General features: G+C 47.0%; 1 protein-coding gene and 1 long non-coding RNA gene across 2 annotated transcripts; one reads left to right on the top strand and one right to left on the bottom strand.

The window, feature by feature from the left end:
• Positions 1–3,170: 3,170 nt before the first annotated feature.
• LOC144328485 (uncharacterized) lies at positions 3,171–4,149 on the top strand. Its single transcript, XR_013393757.1, has 2 exons — positions 3,171–3,492; positions 3,639–4,149. It is a non-coding gene; the product is annotated as an uncharacterized LOC144328485 (long non-coding RNA).
• Positions 4,150–12,828: 8,679 nt separating this feature from the next.
• NKG7 (natural killer cell granule protein 7) lies at positions 12,829–23,518 on the bottom strand. Its single transcript, XM_077932147.1, has 5 exons — positions 22,952–23,518; positions 17,899–18,142; positions 16,720–16,866; positions 14,901–15,035; positions 12,829–13,392 (listed from the first exon to the last, which is right to left on the bottom strand). Exons 2-5 carry the CDS (start codon positions 18,071–18,073, stop codon positions 13,334–13,336), a joined length of 516 nt encoding a protein of 171 aa, XP_077788273.1. The 5' UTR covers positions 18,074–18,142; positions 22,952–23,518; the 3' UTR covers positions 12,829–13,333.
• Positions 23,519–24,849: the final 1,331 nt, after the last annotated feature.

Genomic DNA, 24,849 nt, shown 5'->3' with positions numbered 1-24,849 from the left:
AAGGCAAAGCGACTGCTTTTTCAAATTGGATGACTGATGTGCCGTTTTCACCAATCACAGCATTGGAATGGGGGGTGGAGAGCGAGGGTTCCTGAGATGGCATAATCATCTGTCCAGGCCAATCAACCAGCGGCATTTACGTGACGCGCACCCCGCCACACTCCGCCTCCGAAACGAAAGGAGGCCAATCAGAGCGGCGTCTGAGTTACTGTTGAAGAGGGAGAGGCTTGCGGAGGGAGGGAGGCTGCGCGTGTGCGCTGGAGGAATCTGGGTGAAAGGTCGTGACGCGTGTCTTTTGTTGGTCACGCAGTTACGGATCCGACTGTAACGTGCGAATTGTTGCGCGCAGGGCTGGCCTGCTCGAGGGAACAGCGCGCCGTCTGTGGTGTCGGTTCGGATTTAACTGCACCCGGCCGACCTCCGTGTCCTCCTACCTTCGAGTCGGCAATGTAACGTCTGAAATGGGGAGCCAAAGAAGATCGCAACGACAACTTCCACGATTAGAAATCATTTCCTCTGCTCACGGAGGTTCCTTCTCCGATCTCCCGTGGAACGTGTCTCCTCTAAAGGGGAACAACGGAACAACAACACCTTGCAGTTGCGAAACTGGCATTGTTGCTGCCAGCCAGGGCTTCCTGTCCGACCCCCTACAAAACCTGGAAAACGGGGGAGGAACTGACCCCTGTTTTTCTAGGGGTCGCTCCCCCAAAATATTTTCCATGTTCCTTTTCCCCCAGGCCTCCACTGCTCAAGGCTAGATCCTGCATCCATGGCCTTGGTTTGCATTTCAACACTCTCCATAGGTTGCTATGATACTTGAATCTGCAAATTGCAGTTGGCCCTTGCTCTCCAAACTTAACACACTTCGTTTAAAGTACTAAGGTAAGAAGAGAGCCAAGAGCTCTTCAGAAGATTTCTGCAAGACACCACAACAGGTATCTTGTAGGAACATAGGAATCTGCCTTGGACTGAGTCAAACCATTGACCCATCAGACAGAGTATTATCAACCAGGGTCTCAGGCAGAGGATATTTCCATACCCACCTGGAAAGGCCAGGAATCTGAACCTGGCGCCTTCTGCATACAAAACATTTTCTATTCCTGTTTCCCATTACAAAAGAATAATTGTATTACAGTGATACCTCGAGTTAAGAACTTACGGTAATTCGTTCAGGAGGTCCATTCTTAGACTGAAACTGTTCTTAACCTGAAGCACTACTTTAGCTAATGGGGCCTCCTGCTGCCACCGCACCACCGGAGCACGATTTCTGTTCTCATCCTGAAGCAAAGTTCTTAACCCGAGGTACTATTTCTGGGTTAGCAGAGTCTAACCTGAAGCGTCTGTAACCTGAAGCATAAGTAACCCGAGGTACCATTGTATTTGTAACCTGCACGTCTGCCTGGGTTCTCTACTTAAGAGAACTGTATAGAGTTGGAAGGGGCGCCAGTGTTGGCCACCCACCTGCAAGGGAGGAATCGCAGCTAAAGCATCCCTGACAGGTGGCTATCTGCTTAAAAACCTCCCATTTTGCTTGATTGGCCACTGCGTTAGACTCTAATGCAGGGATGGGGAACTTAGGGCCCTTCAGGTGTTGGATTCTTAACTTCTGTCCACACCAGCCAGTGTTGGCCCACACTCGGAGATGGTGGTTGTTTCAGTCCTGCAATATCTAGAAAGCCAGCGGTTCCCCACTCCTGGTATAGCACCTGTCAAGAGGTGATTCTAGAAAAACAGTCATAGGATGAAGCATATTAAAGGAGTTTATTCAGGAAGGATATAAAGCAAAAAAATAGCATTTTAAGAAAAAGTTCAGAAGCATGATGTGAAGTGTCACTGCAGTGCCCCTTGATGCCGACATCCATCATTTGTAGCTTAGAGGCAACTGAATGTGTCATGATGTTTGATGCTTGCTGGGAATCTGCTGCAAAAAGTAACCCCTTGCCAAGGTATCTTCTCACCCTAATTCCCACAGCTCAGATGCCACCGGGTGCATGGTTGCCCTCACGCAACCAGGGCACCCTACCCGCCCAAACCTGATGCCACTTGTATATCTCGCAGGGTTGAGTTCACAGAATCGTCACAGATTTTGACGTGGCCCCCCTCGGCCTCCCGCGGAGGGCAGACTGAGAGGCAGGGTTTTCCAACAAGTCCTCTTTCAGCGTCTTTATAGTCATGCCTGTGAAAAGCTCTGTGGTATCTTCATCCTTCTCCCATTTCTTCGCCACCAAGTGACAAACACCTGTAAGCCAAAAGGAGCCCATTTCAGTTGCTGGGTGCGAGCTGCCCTCGTGCCTGCCTGTCCACCTAGCTTCATGGCTTTTGGTCACTTGACTGTATACTTGTAATGTATAGTGTTGGTGGCTTTGCCTGCTCTGTTGCTTTGGCCCCACACAGGTGGCCCCTGGAAAGTTTGCCATGAGGCAATGTGGCCCTTGGGTGTAAGTAAGAAAACAGGTGGGTTGAGGCTGAGTAAAGGCAAGTTGAAGCTTGTGGGGCAGTGCTCCATTGGCCCCATCGGACCAGCCACCACTTATTTCTTGCTGCATCCCAGGATGCTAAATCCAGTGTTTCAGAGAGCCAGATTTTACAACTGGGGTTGCAATTACCGTATTTTTCGCTCTATAAGATGCACCAGACCACAAGACGCCCCTAGTTTTGGGAGGAGGAGAACAAGAAAAAAAATATTCTGAATCTCAGAAGCCAGAACAGCAAGAGGGATGGCTGCGCAGTGAAAGCAGCAATCCCTCTTGCTGTTCTGGCTTCTGGGATAGCTGTGCAGCCTGCACTCGCTCCATAAGACGCACACACTTCCCCTTACTTTTTAGGAAAGAAAAAATGAGTCTTAGAGAGCAAAAAATATGGTAATTGCCTAGTGTGCACTGAGCCCTTCTCTGCTTGCATTTAGGAAGTCTTCCCCACCTAAGTCCTGTCATCTTTCCATAACCCCCCAGGGCTTTGAATAGCTCGTACCTGCCATGGTTGCCAGAATGACAGAGAACCACCCTGGTGCCAGGGACCACGAAAGGAAAGTGTTGGTCATCTCAGTGGCTGCCCTCATGTAATTGAAGAGGCCCATTGCTCCATTGAAGCCTGGAAGGTGAGAGCCAACGAGATAGCAAAGAATGGGAAGGTCAAGCACTTGAGTTCTTCAGCACTCCAGTCTTTAAACAGCCATAGCTTCCCCTAAAGAATTCTGGGAACTAGTTAAGGATGCTGGGAGTTGTTAGGAGACCCCCTATTCTCCTTCCAGAGCTACAATTAGCAGAGTAGTTTAACAAATGCTTCTTCGTAGGGAACGCTGGGAATTGTAGCTCTAGGAGGGAATAGGGGTTACTGAACAATTCTCAGGACCCTTACAAACCACAGTGTCTATAACTAGTTTGTGAACTGCCTTGGCATTTCTTCTCAAAATAAAAGCTGATATTCTTCTTATTTAGCAATCCAACACAAATCATTTGAAAGGACCACAGTGGAGTAATCATATTGTTTTAGGTCTGTTGTTGTTGTTTAGTCGTTTAGTCGTGTCCGACTCTTCGTGACCCCATGGACCAGAGCACGCCAGGCACTCCTGTCTTCCACCGCCTCCCGCAGTTTGGTCAGGCTCATGTTTGTAGCATGTTTGGTCAGGCTCATGTTAGGTCTGTTGTGGGGGGTCGTAAATGCCTGGGTACGTTAACTGGTCAACTGGTATGTTAAAACAGGGTGTCAGACCGTATGGTTCTGTCTTAAGATAGATCCATGCATGTATTAGGACATGTGTGAAAACAGCTTCAAACCCCCTGGAAGTGGCATGTGTGAAGTGTTAATTAATCTAGGCAAACTTGCTAATTTGTGTATAAGCCACCCCTTTAATGCTACCTAATCAACATGTGTAAAATCTCATTAGCACAACAAAGCATCAAAAAACTCTGTATGATAATTCAGATGAGTGGGGCTTCTCTCTCTGTGTGTTACAAAAGACCAGGGTTTAGGTTAGCAAGATTAGAACAGGTGAGATGTGACAATTCTTGGGAAAAGGCAAACTGTCAGGGCAAGGATGCTGCTGTGCCTATAAGAGGAGCAACCTCTTGTGGCAGGAATGCTGTGGTCTCCTCCATTGTCGGCTTCAGGTTATATACATGTGTAAATAAACCATATACCATAAAGACACCACAGTCTCTGCTGTGCCTTATTGTCCCACTAGAAACTCAGATCCTGGGGTTACAGAGCATCTGGCATCCCTGGAACCTCACACTGCTTAGAGATTGGGGGTGGGGGGGTGTCATGTAACATTGCTGAATTTCCAGAAACCATCTCACCAGTCTGTTTATTTGGCCTCAGCAACCCATTCTTGTGACTGGTCATAAGAACATAAAAAGCACCTGCTGATTGAGGCCAATGCCTCATATAGCCCAGCATCTTGTTCTCAGAGTAGCCAACCAGATGCCAGTGGGGAACACTCTCTCCTGTGGTTTCCAGTAACTCCTGTTCAGAAGCATTACTCCCTCCGATCAGGGAGGCAGAACATCATGGCTGAAAGCTATTGGTAACCTTTTCCTCCATGAAATTGCCCAGTCCTCTTTTAAAGCCATCAGATTTTATTATTTTTGCATTTTATTTATTTATCTATACTTTTCAAAGTTTATACGTTCCACTAGTTTTATACATTTCACTAATTTTACATTCATTTTGACATTTCAAAACTCGGCTCCCACCCCCCTCTTTATGTGGTTCCTTAAATTTGTTTTTAGTATCTTCTGCATATCCAAATTAACTTAATTTACTCATTTATTCATCATCTTTAAGTATATACTCTTCTAAAACCGCAGGTTGTTACAATAATCCTGCCAGTGTTTTTATCTGTTTATAATCTATCTGTAAATATTCAGTAAACCATTTCCATTCTTTTATATACCGGTATATAAAAAAATGTTATCTTGATTTTTTATTCTTCCGGTAAGTTTCACCATTTCTGCTTATTCCATAAGTATCCATTCTTCCTTTACCTCAGTGGTGGCCAAACTTGGCCCTCCAGCTGTTTTGGGACTACAAGTCCCATCATCCCTAGCTAACAGAACCAGTGGTCAGGGATGATGGGACTTGTAGTCCCAAAACAGCTGGAGGGCCAAGTTTGGCCACCACTGCTTTATTGGGACTTCTTTCCATTTTGGGGCAAGTAACATTCTTGCCACTAGTGGCATACATGAATAAGTTTCTATACATTTTAGGTATCTAAATTAGTGGCCATCACTGCCTCCTGTGGGAACGAGTACCATAGTTTAACTATGCACTGCATGGAGTTGTGCTTTCTTTTATCTATCCCAAATCTTTCAAATTCATTGGTTGTTCCCTACTTGGAGGTCTTTAAGCAGAGGCTTGACAACCATATGTCAGGAGTGCTCTGATGGTGTTTCCTGCTTGGCAGGGGGTTGGACTCGATGGCCCTTGTGGTCTCTTCCAACTCTATGATTCTATGATTCTATGATTCTATGATTCTAGTGTTATGAGAGAGGGAGGAGAACTTTCCTCTTTCTGCTTTCTCCATGCCACGCATAATTGTACACACTTTTATCAAGTCATCCTTCCTTTCCCTTTAAACTAGTGTTTCCCAAACTTGGGTCTCCAGCTGATTTTTTTTTTTTTGTGTACTACAGTTCCCATAATTCCTGCTAGCTAGGGATGATGGGGGTTGTAGTCCCAAAACAGTTGGAGACCCAACTTTGGGAAACACGGCTCTAAACTAAAAAGTCCTAAATACTGCAACCTTTCCTCCATCCCTTTTGCCCATTTTGGTTGCTCTTCCCTGCACATTTCCTGGACAGTCGGGTGCTAACTGCACGGAGTCCTTTTGGGGAACGAAAAGGTGAGGTGGCGGGGTAAATAAGAGTCAGAAGATGGCTCCTCTTACCCGAGACAAAACAGAGGCCGATGGTTAGCGTGGGCCACGTTGTCGTCCACCACTTTGGCGGTTGGATGGGTGTGAGGCAAAGTGTCCCAGTGACCACAGACCCATAGGAAGTCGCAGCAGAGAGCAGCATAAAAAATCTAGATATGTAAATATAGTCTAGGAGAGAAGAAAGAAAGAAACTTTATCCTAGTGGCCCTCTGTCCGTTGCCCCGTTCCCTAATCTCAGACCTCGGTTCCTCCACTACCACAGCAGTCCCATCTTTGAATTGCTCTGCAAGAAGAAGAGTTTGGATTTAATATCCCGCTTTATCACTACCCGAAGGAGTCTCAAAGCGGCTAGCATTCTCCTTTCCCTTCCTCCCCCACAACAAACATTCTGTGAGGTGAGTGGGGCTGAGAGACTTCAGAGAAGTGTGACTAGCCCAAGGTCACCCAGCAGCTGCATGTGGAGGAGCGGAGACACAAACCCGGTTCCCCAGATTACAAGTCTATCGTTCTTAACCACTACACCACACTGGCAAGAGGGAGGCTCACAGCCCAAGCGCCATCCTAGCAGGAGGAGCAATTCTCTTAAGGAGGTGTGGCCACCCAATGGGCTACCACAGTTCTGAAGCACCTCCTGATTGTTCCTGAGGCAGGACAGTCCCACCACAGTCCTTACTGGAACTTCTGGAATTGAAACTAAATCGGTTGGCCGTTTTTAACAGCCGATGCAGTCACTGAAAGAAAGGTGCCTGGGCAGAGTGACACCATTATAATTTATTCTAAAAGTATTTCTTAAACTGCCTAACGTTTCAAAAATTGTCTTAAGTGGTGCACAGTTGTACAAATCAACATTCAACTGCTGCATCAGTATGTTTAAATAACAGACAGAAGTACAATGATATCTTTGTCTGTGGCCATGAAGAGGAATGGCCAAGACTGGCTTAGATACTGTGTGACTCCAGTCTTGTGTTTTCTTTACAGTTGGTCCAGGAGACCAGGTTTTGACCTGTGCCCTCCTGGAATCCGCACAGTTCCCCAGCCCTGCCTTGCCAGGGGTGGGGAGATGATCGCTTGAACCTCTGCTGCTGTGAATGCCAAGGATGAGGAACCTGTGACCCTCCAAACCAGCCTTGCTCAACCTTGGGTCCCTAGATGTTGTTGGACTCCAACTCCCATCCTTCCAAGCCAGCATGACCTGTGGTCAGGGATGATGGGAGCTGTAGTTATTTATTGAATTTATATACTGCCCTATACCCAGAGGTCTCAGGGCATTTAACGGAATAAAATCAAAATATAAAACCACAAAGTACATACCGTAGATTCCGGCGTATTAGGCTACTGGGTGTAGTAGTCGACCTCCCCAATTGGCAGCTGCAATTTGGGGCTTCGTCTTATAAGCCCAGTCGCCTAATACGCTGGGCAGCTCCATGCCGGGAGAAAGCCGTCCGGCGTGGAACTGAGCCTGCTGCTCGCTGCTGCTGCTTCGGAGCCGCCACAGCAGCAGCGGGCGGCGGGCTCCGCACCGCCCATACCCATAATATATGACGACCCCCGACTTTTTAACCTCTTTTCCGGGGTTAAAAAGTCGTCTTATACGCCGGAATCTACGGTAATCAAAATAAAAACAACAACCCAATAACCCCCCTCCAGGGGTTGAGGGTTGGTTGAGAGCAAGGTGAGGTCGGTGGGACAGTGCCCCATTCATCACAATGGACCAACCTTCACTGGTGCTGGATGGCAGAGATGGCAACTGACTTGCATTGTTTTTTAAAAATTCACGAAGGATAAGGCTATCATTGACTTCGAACTCTGATGGCTATGTCCTACCTCTCAGAGGCAGATACTTCTGAATACCAGTTTCTGGAAACCACAGGAGAGGAGAGTGGAGGTGAGCTTAGGCTCTGCTTTTGGGCTTCCCATAAATAAGCATCTGGCTGGCTGCCGTAATGGACCAGATGGGCTGCTGGTTTGATCCAGCAGGCTCTTCTTATGTGCTTATGACTAGGATTCCACTCACCTTCCCAATATCCTGTTCCTTTCCTGCCTATTCTCAGCACCCGTGAGGTCATGGATGGTGTACCATTCACATACTTGGTGCGGGCTCCCCAGAATAATTTGTTCGCCCAGTGTGGGCAATGGGATGCTGGACTAGATAGATGGACATTTGGTCTAATCCAGCTGGACTCCTCCTATATTCCTTTTGGCACAACACTAACCAAGTTGCCTCTGTACTTGATTCTGCCTGCTGTTTGTTTTGCATGGCAAAACCCACCGGGGAAGGTGGTACCCAGCTCTGATCAAACCAGGGTTGTTTGTTTGTTTTTTAAATTGGGCTTCAAATACAAGGTGTTGCTGGGGACCATGATTTCCCTTTCCCAGAAAGGGGACTAAAGCTGGATTCACAGATGCCTGTGTAAGGACGTTGCAGGAACTGATTGGCTAGTGCCTGTACAGTTACTGGAACTGACACATGATCCTCAAATCTCAGAGCATCTTTGCAACTTTTTGAAACATATATGTTTATTGTTTAACGATGCATGCATATGGACATAAATGCATCTCTTGCTCTTTGGGGTAGCGGAATCGTTCCCTTGCAGAAAAGCCATGCCATTTCAGGGTGACATTAACATATGCTGATGCTGGGGGGGGGGGGATTAAGTACTGTATACCTGCCCTGGATTCTCTGATCAGTGCCAGACTTGTGGTTTAGGGGAACCCCTATTTTAAATCCCCAATGGAGTATCCTACCAGGGCACTGTGGCAAATTTACTGGAGGTTCGAAAGCATGGAGCATGGGTAGGCAAACTAAGGCCCGGGGGCCGGATCTGCCCCAATTTCCTTCTAAATGCAGCCTGCGAACGTCCAGGAATCAGCATGTTTTTTTTCATGAGTAGAATGTGCCCTTTTCTTTAAATGCATCTCTGGGTTATTTGTGGGGCATAGGAATTCGTTCATCCCCCTCCCCCCCAAATATAGTCTGGCCCCACACAAGGTCTGAGGGGCAGTGGACCAGCCCTACTGAAAAAGTTTGCTGACCCCTGGCATGGAGCAACACTACACAGGGAGCATTGTGGGAAATCAAAATGGTGGCTCTCTGCAATGATTGCCCTTCTGCTTTCCTTCCTTGTTGCCAGGAAGTGCCCCCACAATTTTGGGAGTTTACAAAAAGGCGCTTTGATAAGTGTCCACTCAGAATTGGAGCTGGCCTGGCCAGCAATGCATGACAGCATGGTTGAGGGTGCACACTCTCAGTTCACAGTGTTGCTCTGTGTGCAGCCTCTGCATGCGTGGAAATCCCACAAGGCACACAGGTTCTGTGACTCATGTCCAGGGATTCCTCAGCAGAAAGGTCCATGTGGAAGGTATTCCGCATAGGTAGCAACTTTAAAAACCAATTAGATGGGGCCACTGGCAAAAGTCTCTTTTCTGAAGTTTCTTTCCTGAAGTGTTATGAGCTAGCCAGCAGATGGAGCAAAAGGCTCATACAATATTGGGTAAGAACATGGAACTCTTGTGTACTAGAAATGTCCAAAGCCCGATGCTGCTTTTAGGGTGAACGGAGACTCTTTAGAGCAATCTTGTGGGGTTTCCACTCCGTGATGTGAGCCCTCTTTGCACTTGAATTGCAAATGTACATACCCACCAGCAAGATGAACAGCCTCTGCCACACTCTGTTTTTTCTACACAAAGGAGGGCTAAATTGCCTTGTCCTTCCTTTTAAAATAGTTGCAAAACTGTTCCAGGGATCTGCGGGGCAAGGTGTGTTGATAATAACTCAGGCACTAGCCAATAGGTGCTTCCACAGCTGGCTTCTATCCCCATTCAAGTACTTTGAAAACCTGCAGAAGCAAACCCCGCTCCCTCAAGGAGAGGCAATAAGAATTAAGTATTTCCTTTGTTTACAAAGAAGGAGAGGAACTATCAAGTTGCCTGTTCCACTGTTTAAATGCTTCTATCACTGGCAGGAAATATTGAGACCTTCTACAGTGATCTCTAGTTCAAAATTCTGAGCATTATGTGGCCCTTACTTGGTGTGTCGGCCAGATAGACACAGTTCCCCAAAGAGCATTCCTGCCACAATCCCTGGAACACGAAGATTCCCCGAACAAACCGCTTGACCCAGGATACTGTCGAGATCACTACCACAAGCAGAATGGTTTCCAGGCAAGAGATAGCGATGCCACCTATCCGCAGCTTCTCAATATTCGTTAGCTTCTTGAACCATGTAAGCAAGGGCCATTTGGAAGTGGTAGCAGCACCAGGATCCTCAGCTTGGGGTTGACGGAGGCAATTAAGGCAAGCACCCATCTTCTAGCCTCGGGGCTCATTTCCCTTGAAAAAGAACTGCATTCAACCCCCCCCAATTCCCCAACCTTTCGGGTGTCTGAGCTCCAGCCAAAGGTTCTACTGATGAAGCTTGGAAGACCATTGCTCCCATAGTAACTCCAGCATTCTGGAACCTCTCCAGATTCCTGGATGGTTCCTCCACATGAAGAGAAGGAGGTCATATCAGTATTTCCTTCTGCCAACTCAGGACGTGAGCAAGCCACCAACCACCCAGCCAGATTTCCCCTATAGTCAGTTTGGATACGGCCAAGATTTGAGTGATTTTGGACAAGGCTTTGCATGCAGTCCAAAGCATACCCCAGCGCATTCATTGATCCAAGTTCGAGACCGCTGTATCGAGTGCTTTTCACCCTGGTACTTTTCAGAAAGGAATGTCTAACAATCAGAGGCAACATAAGCATTTTTAAATTCCCATGAACCGAATCAGAGTTGTTTCTGGGTAAATGGGCCAGTCAGTAAATAGAACGGAAAACCTGATTGCGTGCTGAGGTCCCCCAAAACACCCCTACCCCAATAACTCACACATCACACATAATTTTTGTTTAAGGTTTTTGGCATAATTTTGGCCACAACTTTATTATCATACAAATTGTGAGTGGTTGCTTAGGCATTGGTTATGACTAGCTATCCCCCCCGCCTTGGGGGATAGCACTGACTCCCGGATTCCAGCGAGAGTCAGTGTGGAGGAACAAGATCAGGGCAACTGGGGCTGCGACACAGACCCTTCAGTTCCTCCCCGCATGCTCCTTGGGGTCTTACGCGGCCCGCACCCGATTCCAGGGGTTTGGACAAGGGGATGGTAAGCCCCAGAATTCGGTCTCAGGTGTCCACAGCGAAAGAGAAAGGAACAAGCTGTGGACCTATAATAAATAACCTCTGATCCCACCCCTAAATTGGCAACATCAAATTTACCCCAGTAACAACAGCCACCAATCTGATCCAAGTCCCTTGCAACAGCCTGGCTGGCAACTGAGGATGTTTTGTCCGGCCCCATCCGCAACACGTGCTCTCTCTTTAATGAGAACACGCTCTGTGGAAAAATGAAATTTAAAAAAGCTTAAAATTCAGAAAGTCAGTTTTGAAACCTGAAAACAACCCCTCCCCCCACAGGATTTCTGAGTCTGCACAAAATTTCTTTCTGCTTGAGCCCTAGAAAGAAAGCTTTAGTTAAAGCTATGGTTTTCCCAGTAGAGATGTATGGAAGTGAGAGCTGGACCATAAAGAAGGCTGATTGCCGAAGAATTGATGCTTTTGAAGGAGGTACTGGAGGTACTGGAGGAGACTCTTGAGAGTCCTATGGTTTGCAAAAAGATCAAACCTATCCATTCTGAAGGAAATCAGCCCTGGAAGGACAGATCCGGAAGCTGAGGCTCCAATACTTTGGCCACCTCATAAGAAGAGAAGACTCCCTGGAAAAGACCCTGATGCTGGGAAAGATGGAGGGCACAAGGAGAAGGGGACAGTAGAGGAACAAGATGGCTGGACAGTGTTCTCGAAGCTACCAGCATGAGTTTGACCAAACAGCGGCAGGCAGTGGAAGACAGGAGTGCCTGGCGTGCTCTGGTCCATCGGGTCACAAAGAGTCGGACACATCTAAACAACTAAACAACAACAAAGTTAAGGCCTTGTTATGTACTGAGTTGAATAGGATCCAAAAGGCAGCAGTCTGACTGGTCCTAGAACAACAGGATTCAGAATGCAGCTGTCTGATTGGTCCTAGAACAATAGGGTCCAGAATGCAGCAGTCTGATTGGTCCTAGAACAATGCAGCAGTATGATTGGTCCGCAGGAGCCACCCAATCCATCTCCAGGTAGAAGTGAATCCGCAACCTGATTGGCCTACAGGAGAATCCCAGAATTAGCCAATCACATGCAGCCCATTGTTTAAATAATGTATATAAAGCAGATATTTTGGGGGAACTTTCATTCTTCACTGAATGAAAGTTCCCCCACTGAGCTGAATAAAGAGCATGAAATCCACACTCGACTCCGAGTATATTTCAGGCCTCATTCATACCATGCATTTAAAGTGCCATGGTACCATTTTAAACCGTCATGGCTTCCCCCAAAGAATTCTGAGAGCTGTAGTTTGCTTAAGGTGCTGAGAGCTGTCAGGAGATCCCTATTCCCCTCCCAGAGCTACCATTCCTAGGGAGCTAAAATCCCTCTTCCCAGGGAACTCCTTTCAAGCCTTTCCCATTGCAAGAGCATAAAAAAACCCCAAATAGCCCAGCTGGATCAGGCCAGTGGCTCATCTAGTCTAGCATCCTTTTCTGACAGTGGCCCACCAGGTGTCTATGGGAAGCCCCCAAAAGAGCACTCTTCCCAGTAGTGTTCCCAGTAACTTATATCCGGAAGAATGCTGCCTCCACCAGTGGAGTCCAAAGCATATCATAGTCATTGTGGGTAAGAGCTAGAGACCCTTCCTGAACCTGTCTCACCCTCTGTTAAAGCTACCCCGGTTGGTGGCCATCACAAGTTTTTGCAGGAGCAGGTTCCATATCTACACTGTGTGAAGAAGTCCTGGTGTTTTTTGGGGGTTTGTTGCCTGCCCTGAATTTTCTAAGTTTTGCCATGGTTAGAAATTAAAGAGGAGGCAAAGGCAAGGATGAGAGAATCTGTTTTATTTTTCCAGCCTTACATTTAGTTCTCCACATTTCAACATCAGTTTACGGTTTGCTCGGTGGCCAACACCCCCCCCTCCCCGGCGAAACATCTTTTGTTTGCAATCAGTGATTCCATGGCAGATGCTCAACTGGTAGACAAGGCAATGCAGAAAACGCTCCCTGAAGACAAGGCAGCTTGGATGCCCTACAGCAGTGTTCCCCAACCTTGGGCCTCCAGCTGTTTTTGGACTACAACTCCCATCATCCCTCGCTAGCAAGACCAGTGGTCAAGGATGATGGGAATTGTAGTCCAAAAACAGCTGGAGGCCCAAGGTTGGGGAACACTGCCCTACAGGGGGTTGCTGTGAATGGATTGGGGATGAAAGCACGATTGGGACAGTTGTGAAGGGGATTTCACTGGCATGGGAAGGGTAGGGGGCAGGCTTCTTTTGTGTGTTGTGTGTTGACTGCATCACAAGGTTGCCTTTGCTTCTTAGGAACCAGGTCCTCACACATTCTCATAGCCAGGCCTCGAAGGGCACAAGTGAGCAACAAGGCTGAAGATGCCTGCAATGAGAGAAGGAGACAGCAAGAAATAAATTCCAAGTGGAATGGCCTCAGGAAGCCAGAGCCAGCCTCGCATGGCATTGACACCTTCTGTTTATCAACCTTCTGACTCTCACTGGAGGCTGGGTGCCTCTGAACACGTGCAGAGTTCATTTCTGTCCAAGGGAAAGCATTTGTTTTTAAAGAGACCTATGGACAAAGTGTAAAAGCCTCAGCGCCTAGGGCTTGCCGATCGAAAGGTCAGCGGTTCGAATCCCCGCGGCGGGGTGCGCTCCCGCTGCTCGGTCCCAGCGCCTGCCAACCTAGCAGTTCGAAAGCACCCCCGGGTGCAAGTAGATAAATAGGGACCGCTTACTGGCGGGAAGGTAAACAGCGTTTCCGTGTGCGGCTCTGGTTCGCCAGAGCAGCGATGTCATGCTGGCCACGTGACCCGGAAGTGTCTCCGGACAGCGCTGGCCCCCGGCCTCTTAAGTGAGATGGGCGCACAACCCCAGAGTCTGTCAAGACTGGCCTGTACAGGCAGGAGTACCTTTACCTTTACCTTTTTTATGGACAAAGTGCTAATGAGCATGTGTGAAGGCCTTCCTTTTGTGTGAAGCGAATGTTTCCTTACTTATCCAGAGACTGCCTATAGGCTGGTGGTTGTTCAATGCACAACCCAGAACCTCAGGTAGCTTGCTGAAGCTCCATTGACAGTGCATGTCACACATGTGAGGTGCTGCTATAGAGCTACCTACTTTGCAGAGCTCTTTGTGGTGGCAGAAGGGCATTGGAATGAGCGTTCACACTGCCTACACAATGCTAGGGGTGTAGGTGAGTCTGTCCATTTTGGTTGCTCATTTTCGCAATCTTAAATTCAGTTCTCTCCAGTTCTGAGAGTTTGTGGAGTTCTCCAGTTTGTGGGCTTGTTTTTTAATTCACCGGCATGTTAGTGCAATTTTCTCCTTAAAATATACATGCTTGTATGCAGTTTTCACTCACGCACACATCGTTGCAAAGCAATTTCCTTTGACACAGTGCATTCTTGCATGTTATTTTCACTAATACAGTGGACGCTTGGGTTGCAAACGTGATCCGTCCGGGAGGCACATTCGCAACCCGCAGCGTTCGCAACCCACAGTGCCGCGTCTGCGCACGTGCGGGTTGCAATTCACCATTTCTGCGCATGTGCAAAGCACGATTTAGCACTTCTGTGCATGTGTGAGCGCCAAACCCAGAAGTAACCTGTTCTGATACTTTCAAGTTCAGTGCAGTGCACAACCTGAAAATGTGCAACCTGAATCATCTGTAACCCGAGGTATGACTCTACACACATCTTTATGTACATTTCACCTTAGTCAGTACACATTTTTGTATGCATTGCATTGCCGGAGAAATGCATTGCAAAATTTAGAGGAGTGCAAATGTGAAAGGCTGCTTCTGTTTCACCTTGCGTATTGTTTCAGAAAGCGCAAATGGGGTAGGTTTGCCTTTAAATGCGAACTCCCTTCCTCACCCTCCCTACTCACCAGTCAGGAATAGCATGGGAAATGCTACCCAGGCAAGATAGAAGGACCATTCATAGGTGAGCTGGATTTGAGGGTCCCTGTTCTTCCCCCAGGATTCAGTGGTGAATACGACTACACCAACCAGAGTGAAGAGTGCTACAAAAGAGCAGAGGTGTCAGGGCAGCCAACATAGCACTGATTCACACAGGCAATCTCACCACTCAATTATCAAGGGCTGGCTGGTATGTATGTTGCAGATCTAACCCTACTGCCTGGTGTCCATTGATGCTGATAGGACAGAAGGCAGGGAAACGAACAGTAGGTGGCGCCGCCAGAGGCAGTGATGGGAGAGAATCAACTAATTCTGGTTTTGGCCCCTTCCTCCTCCCTGCTTAATTCTACAAAAGAAACACTGAGGCTATGGAGGAGGAAGCCAGCACCTGGGGCCTCCCCCTAGACTGGTCATAAGCCAGAAGGCAGGCAGGTGAGGGCTGCCTGGGGGCAGACAGATTGGCGGGGCAGTGTGCCCCATTGGCTCTAAGGGCGCAGCCTCTACTGGATCTAACACCATGGAGAGAATTTTTGTACCTCCTCAATCACAACACAATTTTGGGTGTCCCCGTGTTCTTTTATCACCATTGTCATCTGAAAAGGTCACGGCACTCAGTTCACACATCCAAGTGCAAACTGTAGGTTACTGCACTAAGGGTGCATGGGTCCTACTACATCTTATGGGTTTCCCCTTTGCTTTCGTTACAGGCATAGGGGTGGTTGGTTTAAATCAGGATTGCAATGTGAGGCTTATCCTTTCCCAACTATGAAGCTGATGCATGGGCTCTGTCTCATAGGGTAGGGTTGCCATATTTCAAGAAGTAAAAATCCAGACAGAAAAAGTTGTTGAGCTTTTTTAGTGGCGATTTCAAAAATCTGGACATTTGGATGATTTCCCAAAGTTCCCCCTAGACCAGTGGTTCTCAACCTGTGGGTCCTCAGATGTTGCTGGACTACAACTCCCATCATCCCTGAGCTCTGGCCTTGCTAGCTAGGGGTGATGGGAGTTGTAGTTCAACAACATCTGGGAACCCACAGGTTGAGAAAGGCTGCCCTAGACGCTAAGTACATCATTGGAATCCCGGAGGTATGGCAACCCTACCATAGGGGTGAAGGCAGAGGCAGATTTAGAGCAGCGCAACCAATTCTGCCACACTGGGCGCCTAGCTTAGGGGTCCCCGTGGGGCGTTGCAAACTGTGACATAGCAAACTGAGCAGAACGGAAAGTGAGGGGCAGGCGACAGGGCGCTCTGAATTTTGGCCTTCCACAGGGAGCTACTGAAATTTGAAAAACCAAAGTCCGCCCCTGCTGAGGGCCCTTGTTTTCCTTCCTGCTGGTGTGGAAGCGCCCTTAAAGGCCTTTGAAATGTTTTAAGCTCGGCCTTAGAGGACGAAAACACCCCTCCCCTTTCTATGCTCCAGCAGTCCTTTCCCCCTGACAAGATCCTCTTTCTCAATTCTAGAGCCATGCCTGATCTCTTCGCGGGATAATAATGTAAGAAAAGTCCCACAGCATCAGCTGAAAAGCCCATCTAGTTCAGCGTCCATTTCTCCCAGGGGAAAACCAGGTGCTTATGGGAAGCCCAAAAGCAGGCCCAGAACACAGCCGCCACCTCCTCACTTGCAATTCCCACCAACTGGTTTTGAGGGGCATACTGTCTCCGATAGAGGAGGTGGACCATAGCCATTGTGGCTAGTGGAAGCTGACAGCATGTGGGGCATAGCCATGAGGCTATTTAGCACCTGCGGCCGTGAGCAGGTTCTTCCTCATAATCTTTGGCACACCTACCACCTGTGAAGGCAACGATGGACGTGACGAAGACTCCGCCAAGGAAGCCGCAGTCACAAGGCATGAAGGAGGCGGTAAGAGAAATGACCGAGGCCAAAGCTGCCAGGGAGCCCAAGATCAGGAACGCACGTGTGGCAAGGATGTATTCTGTAAATGAAAGCATTGAGGGCAAAGAGTTAGTTGAGCGTGTCTTCATTCCTTGTACCCAGAACCTTCTAGAAGCCTAAAAAAGAGAGAAGAGGTTAGTTATGCCCATTGAGTAGACCCATGGAAGGCAATAGACTTGTGTTACTTGCCATAATTGATCTTAATGGGCATAACCAAGGTTGGATATCACCCATGATATGTTGAAGGTTTAGTTATTAAAGTGTAACTTACCAGTTTAAACTGAAAAGGCTTCAATTTCAAAGTGAAAGAGGACCAAGTGTGAGAAAGAGGATATTTGCCTAAGGTTACAAAATCTAACCTTGGCTTGAGGTGAATATAGTTCCCTCATCTGTTGTTGTTATCATTGTTATCGTTGTTGTTGTTGTTGTTGTTATATCAAAAAGTACACACAGGTCCCGCTACCTAAACGTTCATTATACAAAAATTCATTTATCCAAACAGGTAGCACCCAGACCTCTCTATACTCACCACAGATTCACATATCCAAACTGCCAGACCTGTATGCAGTACTGTAAACAAATAAGCAGCCTTAAACAAACCTCATTTTTGTGTTTTTCTGGCCTGTAGTAGCCATTCGTCAGAAATCATGCTGGGTGGGAGGGAGACTGGACAAATAAGAGAGCTCCCCCCCCCTTCCTTGTTTGCCTTTTGCAAGGTTTCAGAGGGTTTTCCTGGGTGTTTTCATCATTACAGGGTCAAAATTCTGTGGTCAGGAATGCATTAGAAAGTTTCCCATAGAAATCAATGGAAATTGTCAACTCATTGTGCAAACACTAACCTAACGAGCGATTTCCTGAGAATGCATTGTGTTCTGATAACTAGTCCTGCGTGTACCACATGCATGGTGGATTTTCTGAGGGGATTTTTTAACCAAGACTTTTTGAGAGTGTCACAGCGGGTGCCACCAGGCACACTGGTGCCCCTGAGCACTTTGTTGATGACCCCCCCTTCAACCCATAACCTTTGTGTATGGGGGGGGTGTCCCTTGGCAGCTGCCACCATTCTCCTTACCATTAGCCTTGGTTGGGGTCCAGCAGTTCCCATCCATGCACTCCTGCCAGAGGCCACTGTGGGCGATGCCAGCCGGTCCGTAAGCCACTAGCCAGTAATCGGTGGTCAGGGCGATGAACAAAGCAATGATGCTTATGGAAGCCACCGGTATGCTTAAGATTCTGCAGAGCAGCATCCTTACGATTGTATGGAAGAGCCTTGGCAAAATTAACCCCCGTAGGCTGCTTTCTTGCCTGGAAGAACCCTGAGGGCACAATCAAGAGAATGGGATTTAACGCAGAAGCAGAAAGCATGGAAACAACCAAACAAAGAAGCAATCTTGGTGGTATAATTTGGAGCACAAGGTGGGGAGGGATCAGTTCACAGACATTTGTGCCACGGGTAGCGCAGTGAAGGGACCACTAACCAGGTGGAGTAAACTGTATTTTACTAACATTTATTTTAGTATTTACTGCCTTGGATGGGGAAAAAAAGTGGGATTGTAGCCAACTACGTTTTCCCCAGTGTAGACCCATTGAAATTAATGGACCAAACTTCGGCATGTTCACTTATTTCAATGGGTCTACGCTGAGGATGATGCTGTGTAACTTGAAAGACTTATAATAGCATGAATTTCACACATTAAACATTAAACTACCCATGCGTAATTAATAAAACTAAAAAATACCTAGTGCTTAATAGTTTTAGTAATCCCTTGTGGTAAGTTTGATTATTGGCAAAACATCTTCACGTGTATGCAGTTATAATGATTTTAGCTCATATTTACTGTTAATTGCATTAATGTGATTTTGTGAAATCAGGTTTTTACTAGAACCTCAGTTTAATTAGATTGAACTATGGATGAAATTCAAAGACTATTTAGTTAAATATGTTAAGATAACTTAATTGGAAAAAATTGCAAATATCAGATGGGCTTAGTATTTATATATGTATTGTTAGAGAATAACATGTTTAAAGTTAAAATGAAAAGAAAGAAAGATGTTAAGTGATTAAGTTAATTTTATGAGAAAATTGGTTTTGGAAAACTGTTACAATGATATACACTGAAATTCAGCCAGGGGGATTTGAGGAAGTCACTTAACAATGTTACTAAGATTGGATTAAGTACAATTAAGATGTATGTATGTATGTATGTATGTATGTATGTTTGTTTGTTTGTTTGAAAATTTCGGAAAACCAATAATAATTTTTTTGAAAACAATAATAATTAGATTGAACTAACTCACCTTCATAAAGCCATAGTCGGGTATTTGTGACTTTTCTTATTGAATTCTAAATCCAAATCTGTGGTTCTGATTTAAATAAATAGCAATAGCAATAGATAGCAACATGATTCAGGGGAGGGGGAGTACAATAGATAGCAACATGATTCAGGGGAGGGGGAGTACAATAGATTCCCTGAGATCCAAGTCCTTAGGCCCTTGGAGCCAGTGTGGTGTAGTGGTTAAGAGCAGTAGTCTCGTAATCTGGGGAACCGGGTTCGTGTCTCCACTCCTCCACATGCAGCTGCTGGGTGACCTTGGGCTAGTCACACTTCTCTGAAGTCTCTCAGCCCCACTCACCTCACAGAGTGTTTGTTGTGGGGGAGGAAGGGAAAGGAGATTGTTAGCTGCTTTGAGACTCTTTCAGGTAGTGATAAAGCGGGATATCAAATCCAAACTCTTCTTCTCTTCTTCTTCTTCTTCTTCTGTGAGTACACACTGGAAGGTGACATTTCTACAGGTATGGTGTCAGTGTGTATCATTCTTGGGCAATATGCAGAGTTCGCAGCTTGGGCCACCAATAAAATTTCCCAGGCTGCCTTGGAGAAACCTGCTGCTGTTACCTGCGGCTGGCTGTGGGGCTCTCCAAATAGTGTTTTGCTGCAGGACCCCTCCACCTTGGGGATGGTCCTCCACGGGGTCCCCCAGAACAAAGTTTGAAAGCCACTGGCTGGAGAGGCGAGATTGAAATGTGCTCAGTAAATAAAACTGTTTCTTTCTGGAGGGACATGATGAGGGGGGTTGAATTCAGTGGTTATGGTGACAGCTCACAGAGTCAGGTTCATATTTAACCTTAAGCCACTTCCTGGAGCCTTCACACTTTGAGTGTTGATAACATCAAAGGAACTTTGCTTCTGAGTCCTGGTCTCTGCATGCAGCAGGACGAGGTGGTAGAATAGACTGCACCGCTTCAGACCTCAGAAGTGTGTGAGTGTGTGGGGGAGGGGTTACATATTTAATATATCAGTTGCAGTCCCTGCAAAGAGAAACCCAGCATGGAAGGCAAAGGGCTGGCCTTGAACGTTTCCTATTGAAGTGTTACCACTTCAGTTTTCAAAGAAAGAACTGTGTGCTAGCATTCAGAATGCTGGTGGCGCAGTGGGTTAAACCACAGAGCCTAGGGCTTGCAGATCAGAAGGTCGGCGGTTCAAATCCCCACGACGGGGTGAGCTCCTGTTGTTCGGTCCCAGCTCCTGCCCACCTAGCAGTTCAAAAGCACGCCAGTGCAAGTAGGTAAATAGGTACCGCTCTGGCAGGAAGGTAAATGACGTTTCCGTGCACTGCTCTGGTTCGCCAGAAGCAGCATAGTTATGCTGGCCACATGACCCGGAAGCTGTACGCCGGCTCCCTCAGCCAATAAAGCGAGATGAGCGCTGCAACCCCAGAGTCGGTCACGACTGGACCTAATGGACCTTTACCTTTACCTAGCATTCAGAAGCTAGCATTCAGAAGTTATTTTTCAATGGGATGGTACTCATATCAATCCAGTAGTTTCCCCCTCCTGAACTACATTTCCCACCAACCTTAACAAAAGAGTTCCCAGGATTCTTTGCAGGAAGTCATGTGCATTAACTGTGGCTTTAAGTGTATGTTGTGTATGCAGCCTCAATCAAATTCAGGTCGAAGAACAGATAACCTCAGATATTCTGCAACCTTTCAGTGGACCACCAGTGGTCCATGGGTTACATCTGAAGACCTCTGGTCTACAGTGGCTCTCCAGAATTCCAGTCTGTCTTTCCTAGGCCAACCCTGAGATGAATCTGGCTCAGTATTGTCTACAGTACACTGTTGGAAATGAGCTGTCCAGGTTTTTAGACAGGCCGTGTTCCCACCCCTGTCTGGAGATGCTGGGGATCAAACCTGGGACTTGCTTCTCTTCCACTGAGCTCAGGGGTGCCAACTTGAATAAAATACAGTGGGGGCCCAGGTAAGCCTCACCCTGCATAATCAGTCCCATGATGCAGTGCACACACACCATTTGAATGGGAATGCCCATCAGCTTTGTGGGGATCCGGCCTCTTCAAATATTTTATTGTGGGGGCTAAAGCCCCCATGGCCCCTAGGAGTTGGCTCCTATGACTGAGCTACAATTCTTCCCCTTTAATTCAGCCCATTTATATTTATTTATGAACTGTATACAGCCTGCCCTTTCTCTCTGAAGGGTTTCCTGGGCAGCAGCAGGCAATATAAAATCCAATAACTGAAACAACAGCTCTATGTGCCTTAAATGTGCCTTGAATGTATGGTGTGAATTCAACCTTATGCCAACTTTTACTCATGCCATGATCTACAGAAATAACCCATAGAAAAAGTTCAAATCAGTCCACACACCATTGCAAAACACAGCAGTGGGCAATCCTATGGCATTTTTATCCACAGTGTAAGAAGAACGAATTTTGCAAATGCCAAAATCTCGCCACTGCAGGAGCAAAGGAAGCCGTTCCTATTGGAATCTTTATCTCAGCACAACTGTTAGGGATGTCCTCTTCGCCTCTCCTGCAGCAATAGGGACTTTTGCACCCCAAGCAGACTGAAGGAGGGATGGGGCTTTGTGAACTGGGCAGAAATATTTGTTGATAATCACGAAGCAGAAAGCATATAAGGATGACACCCAAGAGGATTGCTTGTGCAGGTTAATTCTCTATCCTGGGCAGCTGTCTCCCAGCTTCATCTGGTATGCAGCTGAGACCCCACCTGCCCGTGGACTGTCTTGCCAGAGTAGAGCATGGTCTGGCTATCTCCCACTTGGACTACTGCTATGCGCTCTATGAGAGGCTACCTTTGAAGGTAACTCAGAAACTACAACTAATACAGAATATGGCAGCTAGACTGATGACTGGGAGTGGCCGCCAAGACCATATAACACCAGTCCTGAAAGACCTACATTGGCTCCCAGTATATTTCCGAGCACAATTCAAAGCGTTGGTGCTGATCTTTAAAGTCCTAAATGGCCTCAGCCCAGTATACCTGAAGGAGCGTCTCCACCCCCATCGTTCAGCCCAGACACTGAGGTCCAGCTCTGAGGGCCTTCCAGTGGTTCCCTCACTGCGAGAATTGAAGTTACAGAGAACCAGGCAGAGGACCTTCTTGGCAGTGGTGCCCTCCCTGTGGAACACCCTCCCACCAGATGTCAAGGAGATAAAGAACTACAAAGCTTTTAGAAGATATCTAAACGCAGCCCTGTATCGGGAAGTTTTTAATGTTTGACGTCTTACTTTGTTTTTATATTTTGCTGGAAGATCATAGAATCATAGAATCATAGTTGGAAGATACCACAAGGGCCATCGAGTCCAACCCCCTGCCAAGCAGGAAACACCATCAGAGCACTCCTGACATATGGTTGTCAAGCCTCTGCTTAAAGACCTCCAAAGAAGGAGACTCCACCACACTCCTTGGCAGCAAATTCCACTGTCGAACAGCTCTTACTGTCAGGAAGTTCTTCCTAATGTTTAGGTGGAATCTTCTTTCTTGTAGTTTGGATCCATTGCTCCGTGTCCGCTTCTCTGTAGCAGCAGAAAACAACCTTTCTCCCTCATCTATATGACATCCTTTTATATATTTGAACATGGCTATCATATCACCCCTTAACCTCCTCTTCTCCAGGCTAAACATGCCCAGCTCCTTTAGCCGTTCCTCATAATTTCCCTAAACCTTACTCCAGACCATACTGGCTGGGGGCACTGGTGGAAACTGTCTCTTCAAAGCATTTGAAGGGGCACCAGGTTGGGGAAGAGCCTGCCTTATTTTTTCTTAAAAGGGTTAGAGAGGAGCGGAACTTTTGCCATCCTTACCTGTTTCTCTTTGCGGAAAGAACAAATGTTGGTCAGATAGCGATGCTGAGGACTCCAGAGCAGGAAAACGTGTGTCAGGAGCTGCTGGCTTGAGGTTTTGTAGGAGGAAAGGTTGGTCCTTGTCAGCGTGGGATCAGGACAGAGCTGTGGTTGCAAAGCATGGAGCCTTATTGGTCTTCTTCTATAGTCTGTCTCAGCTCTGCTTTCCCCGTTTCTCTCCTCCCTGTGTATTTGACGCCCTCCTCCTTTCGCCACGTCATCCCCAAATTCTACTGCAGCTCTTTCTTTCTTTCTTTTTAGCACCTATCGTCCTCTGTGCCCCCCATCCTGGGGAAGTGGTGCTTGTGGGGGGAAACTAAAGTGTCTGTGGTTTATGTGGGGAGATGCTGCAATGTTCTCAGGGTGGGCCTAAGATTGATCGCTTCCTGAGGCCCCAGGCAGCACCTCTCCCCTGATTCCACAAAGAGGAGCTGACCAGGCTGGCAATTTTCTTCTTCTTCTTTTAATTCAACGTAACAGTCAGATGCAAACATCATGGAAACTGTCACAGCTCTCACATCTCTCCCCCAACAGCATCCCAAACCAACATCCCAAATCCAAAGGGGATTGTTCAGTGAACACAAGGCCGTGTGTGCATGCTAGTATCTGGAATCTCTCCCATGGGATCTTTGGGAGTCGGAGGTCAGAGTTCACCTGGATTAGAGACAAATATATGAAATGAAAGGCAATATGGAGTAAGCATATGGGTATGTAATGAATGATGCTTTGCAGGGTTAAAGAAAGAGAAAAATGTGTAAAAAGCATAAAGATAGACACAACAACTTAGAACGAGTAAAATTTTTGAGGTCTTAGAACAAAGGAAGGAAGTCAATATGTGTATATGTATGTAATGAGTAGATTAGAATGATGATATGGTTTTATTTGTAGTGTGGTTTTTTTGGGGGGTTGTTCTTTTTTCTCTTGCATTTTTTTTCTTGTTTGTACTGTTTTATTTTGGATTCAGTGCTTGTAATTTTTGTTGTAATGTTGCATTGAAAATAAAAAAATTAAAAAAAGAAAGGAAAGAAAAGAAAGGCAATTAGTCTCCACACAGCTTAAAGGTAAAGGGACCCCTGACCATTAGGTCCAGTCATGGCCGACTCTGGGATTGCAGCACTCATCTCGCTTTATTGGCCAAGGGAGCCGGTGTACAGCTTCCGGTCATGTGGCCAGCATGACTAAGCAACTTCTGGCGAACCAGAGCAGTGCACGGAAACGCCATTTACCTTCCCACCGGAGCGGTACCTATTTATCTACGTACTTGCATTTTGACATGCTTTCGAACTGCTAGGTTGGCAGGAGCAGGGACCGAGCAACGGGAGTTCACCCTGTCGCAGGGATTCGAACCACCGACCTTCTGACGGGGATTCGAACTGCCAACCTTCTGATTGGCAAGTCCTAGGCTCTGTGGTTTAACCCACAGCGCCACCCGTGTCCCTCCACACAGCTTAGGTCCAGGCTATCTCCATATGTGGGCTTGCCTGGGCTTTGCGATCTTCTGGGGGTGGCCTGTATCTTGGCCCCACCCCCTTCACAGGCCTGCTCAGTGAGGACAAAAGAGAGGGCCTGCGGAACTCCCTTCCACAGGAGGCTAGGCTGTCTGCTGCTCTGCTTTCCTTTTACCAGCAGGCAAATACTTTTTTTTTGTTCCCACAGGTTTTAGGCCACTTACTGGCCTTTGTGGTGAGGTCTTCTGATGATGGGTGTTCTACTTCATTTTTGTGTGCTTTTAAATGGTTTGAAGTGTTTTCACTTCTGTTTTTAATAGGGTTATTTATTTGTCACACAAAGACACACACATTTCTATGCATGGCACACCCAGTTACAAGAGTTGTCACTTTCCTCCTCCCTCCTAATAG

Source organism: Podarcis muralis, chromosome 7 (genome assembly GCF_964188315.1).
Source record: "Podarcis muralis chromosome 7, rPodMur119.hap1.1, whole genome shotgun sequence".
Lineage (NCBI taxonomy): Eukaryota > Metazoa > Chordata > Lepidosauria > Squamata > Lacertidae > Podarcis > Podarcis muralis.
The sequence above is the reverse complement of the archived record's forward strand: the minus strand, read 5'-3'. Positions and strand labels throughout refer to the sequence as shown.

Bases quoted from the DNA above. Each gene is read 5' to 3' on its own strand.
- NKG7 (XM_077932147.1), bottom strand. From the start codon at position 18,073: ATGCTGCTCTGCAGAATCTTAAGCATACCGGTGGCTTCCATAAGCATC. The intron at 16,867-17,898 runs GTAAGGAGAATG...TTTCATTTACAG, and splicing joins GACCCCAACCAAGGCTAATG to AATACATCCTTGCCACACGT. The intron at 13,393-14,900 runs GTGAGTAGGGAG...CTCTCATTGCAG, and splicing joins TCCCATGCTATTCCTGACTG to GCATCTTCAGCCTTGTTGCT.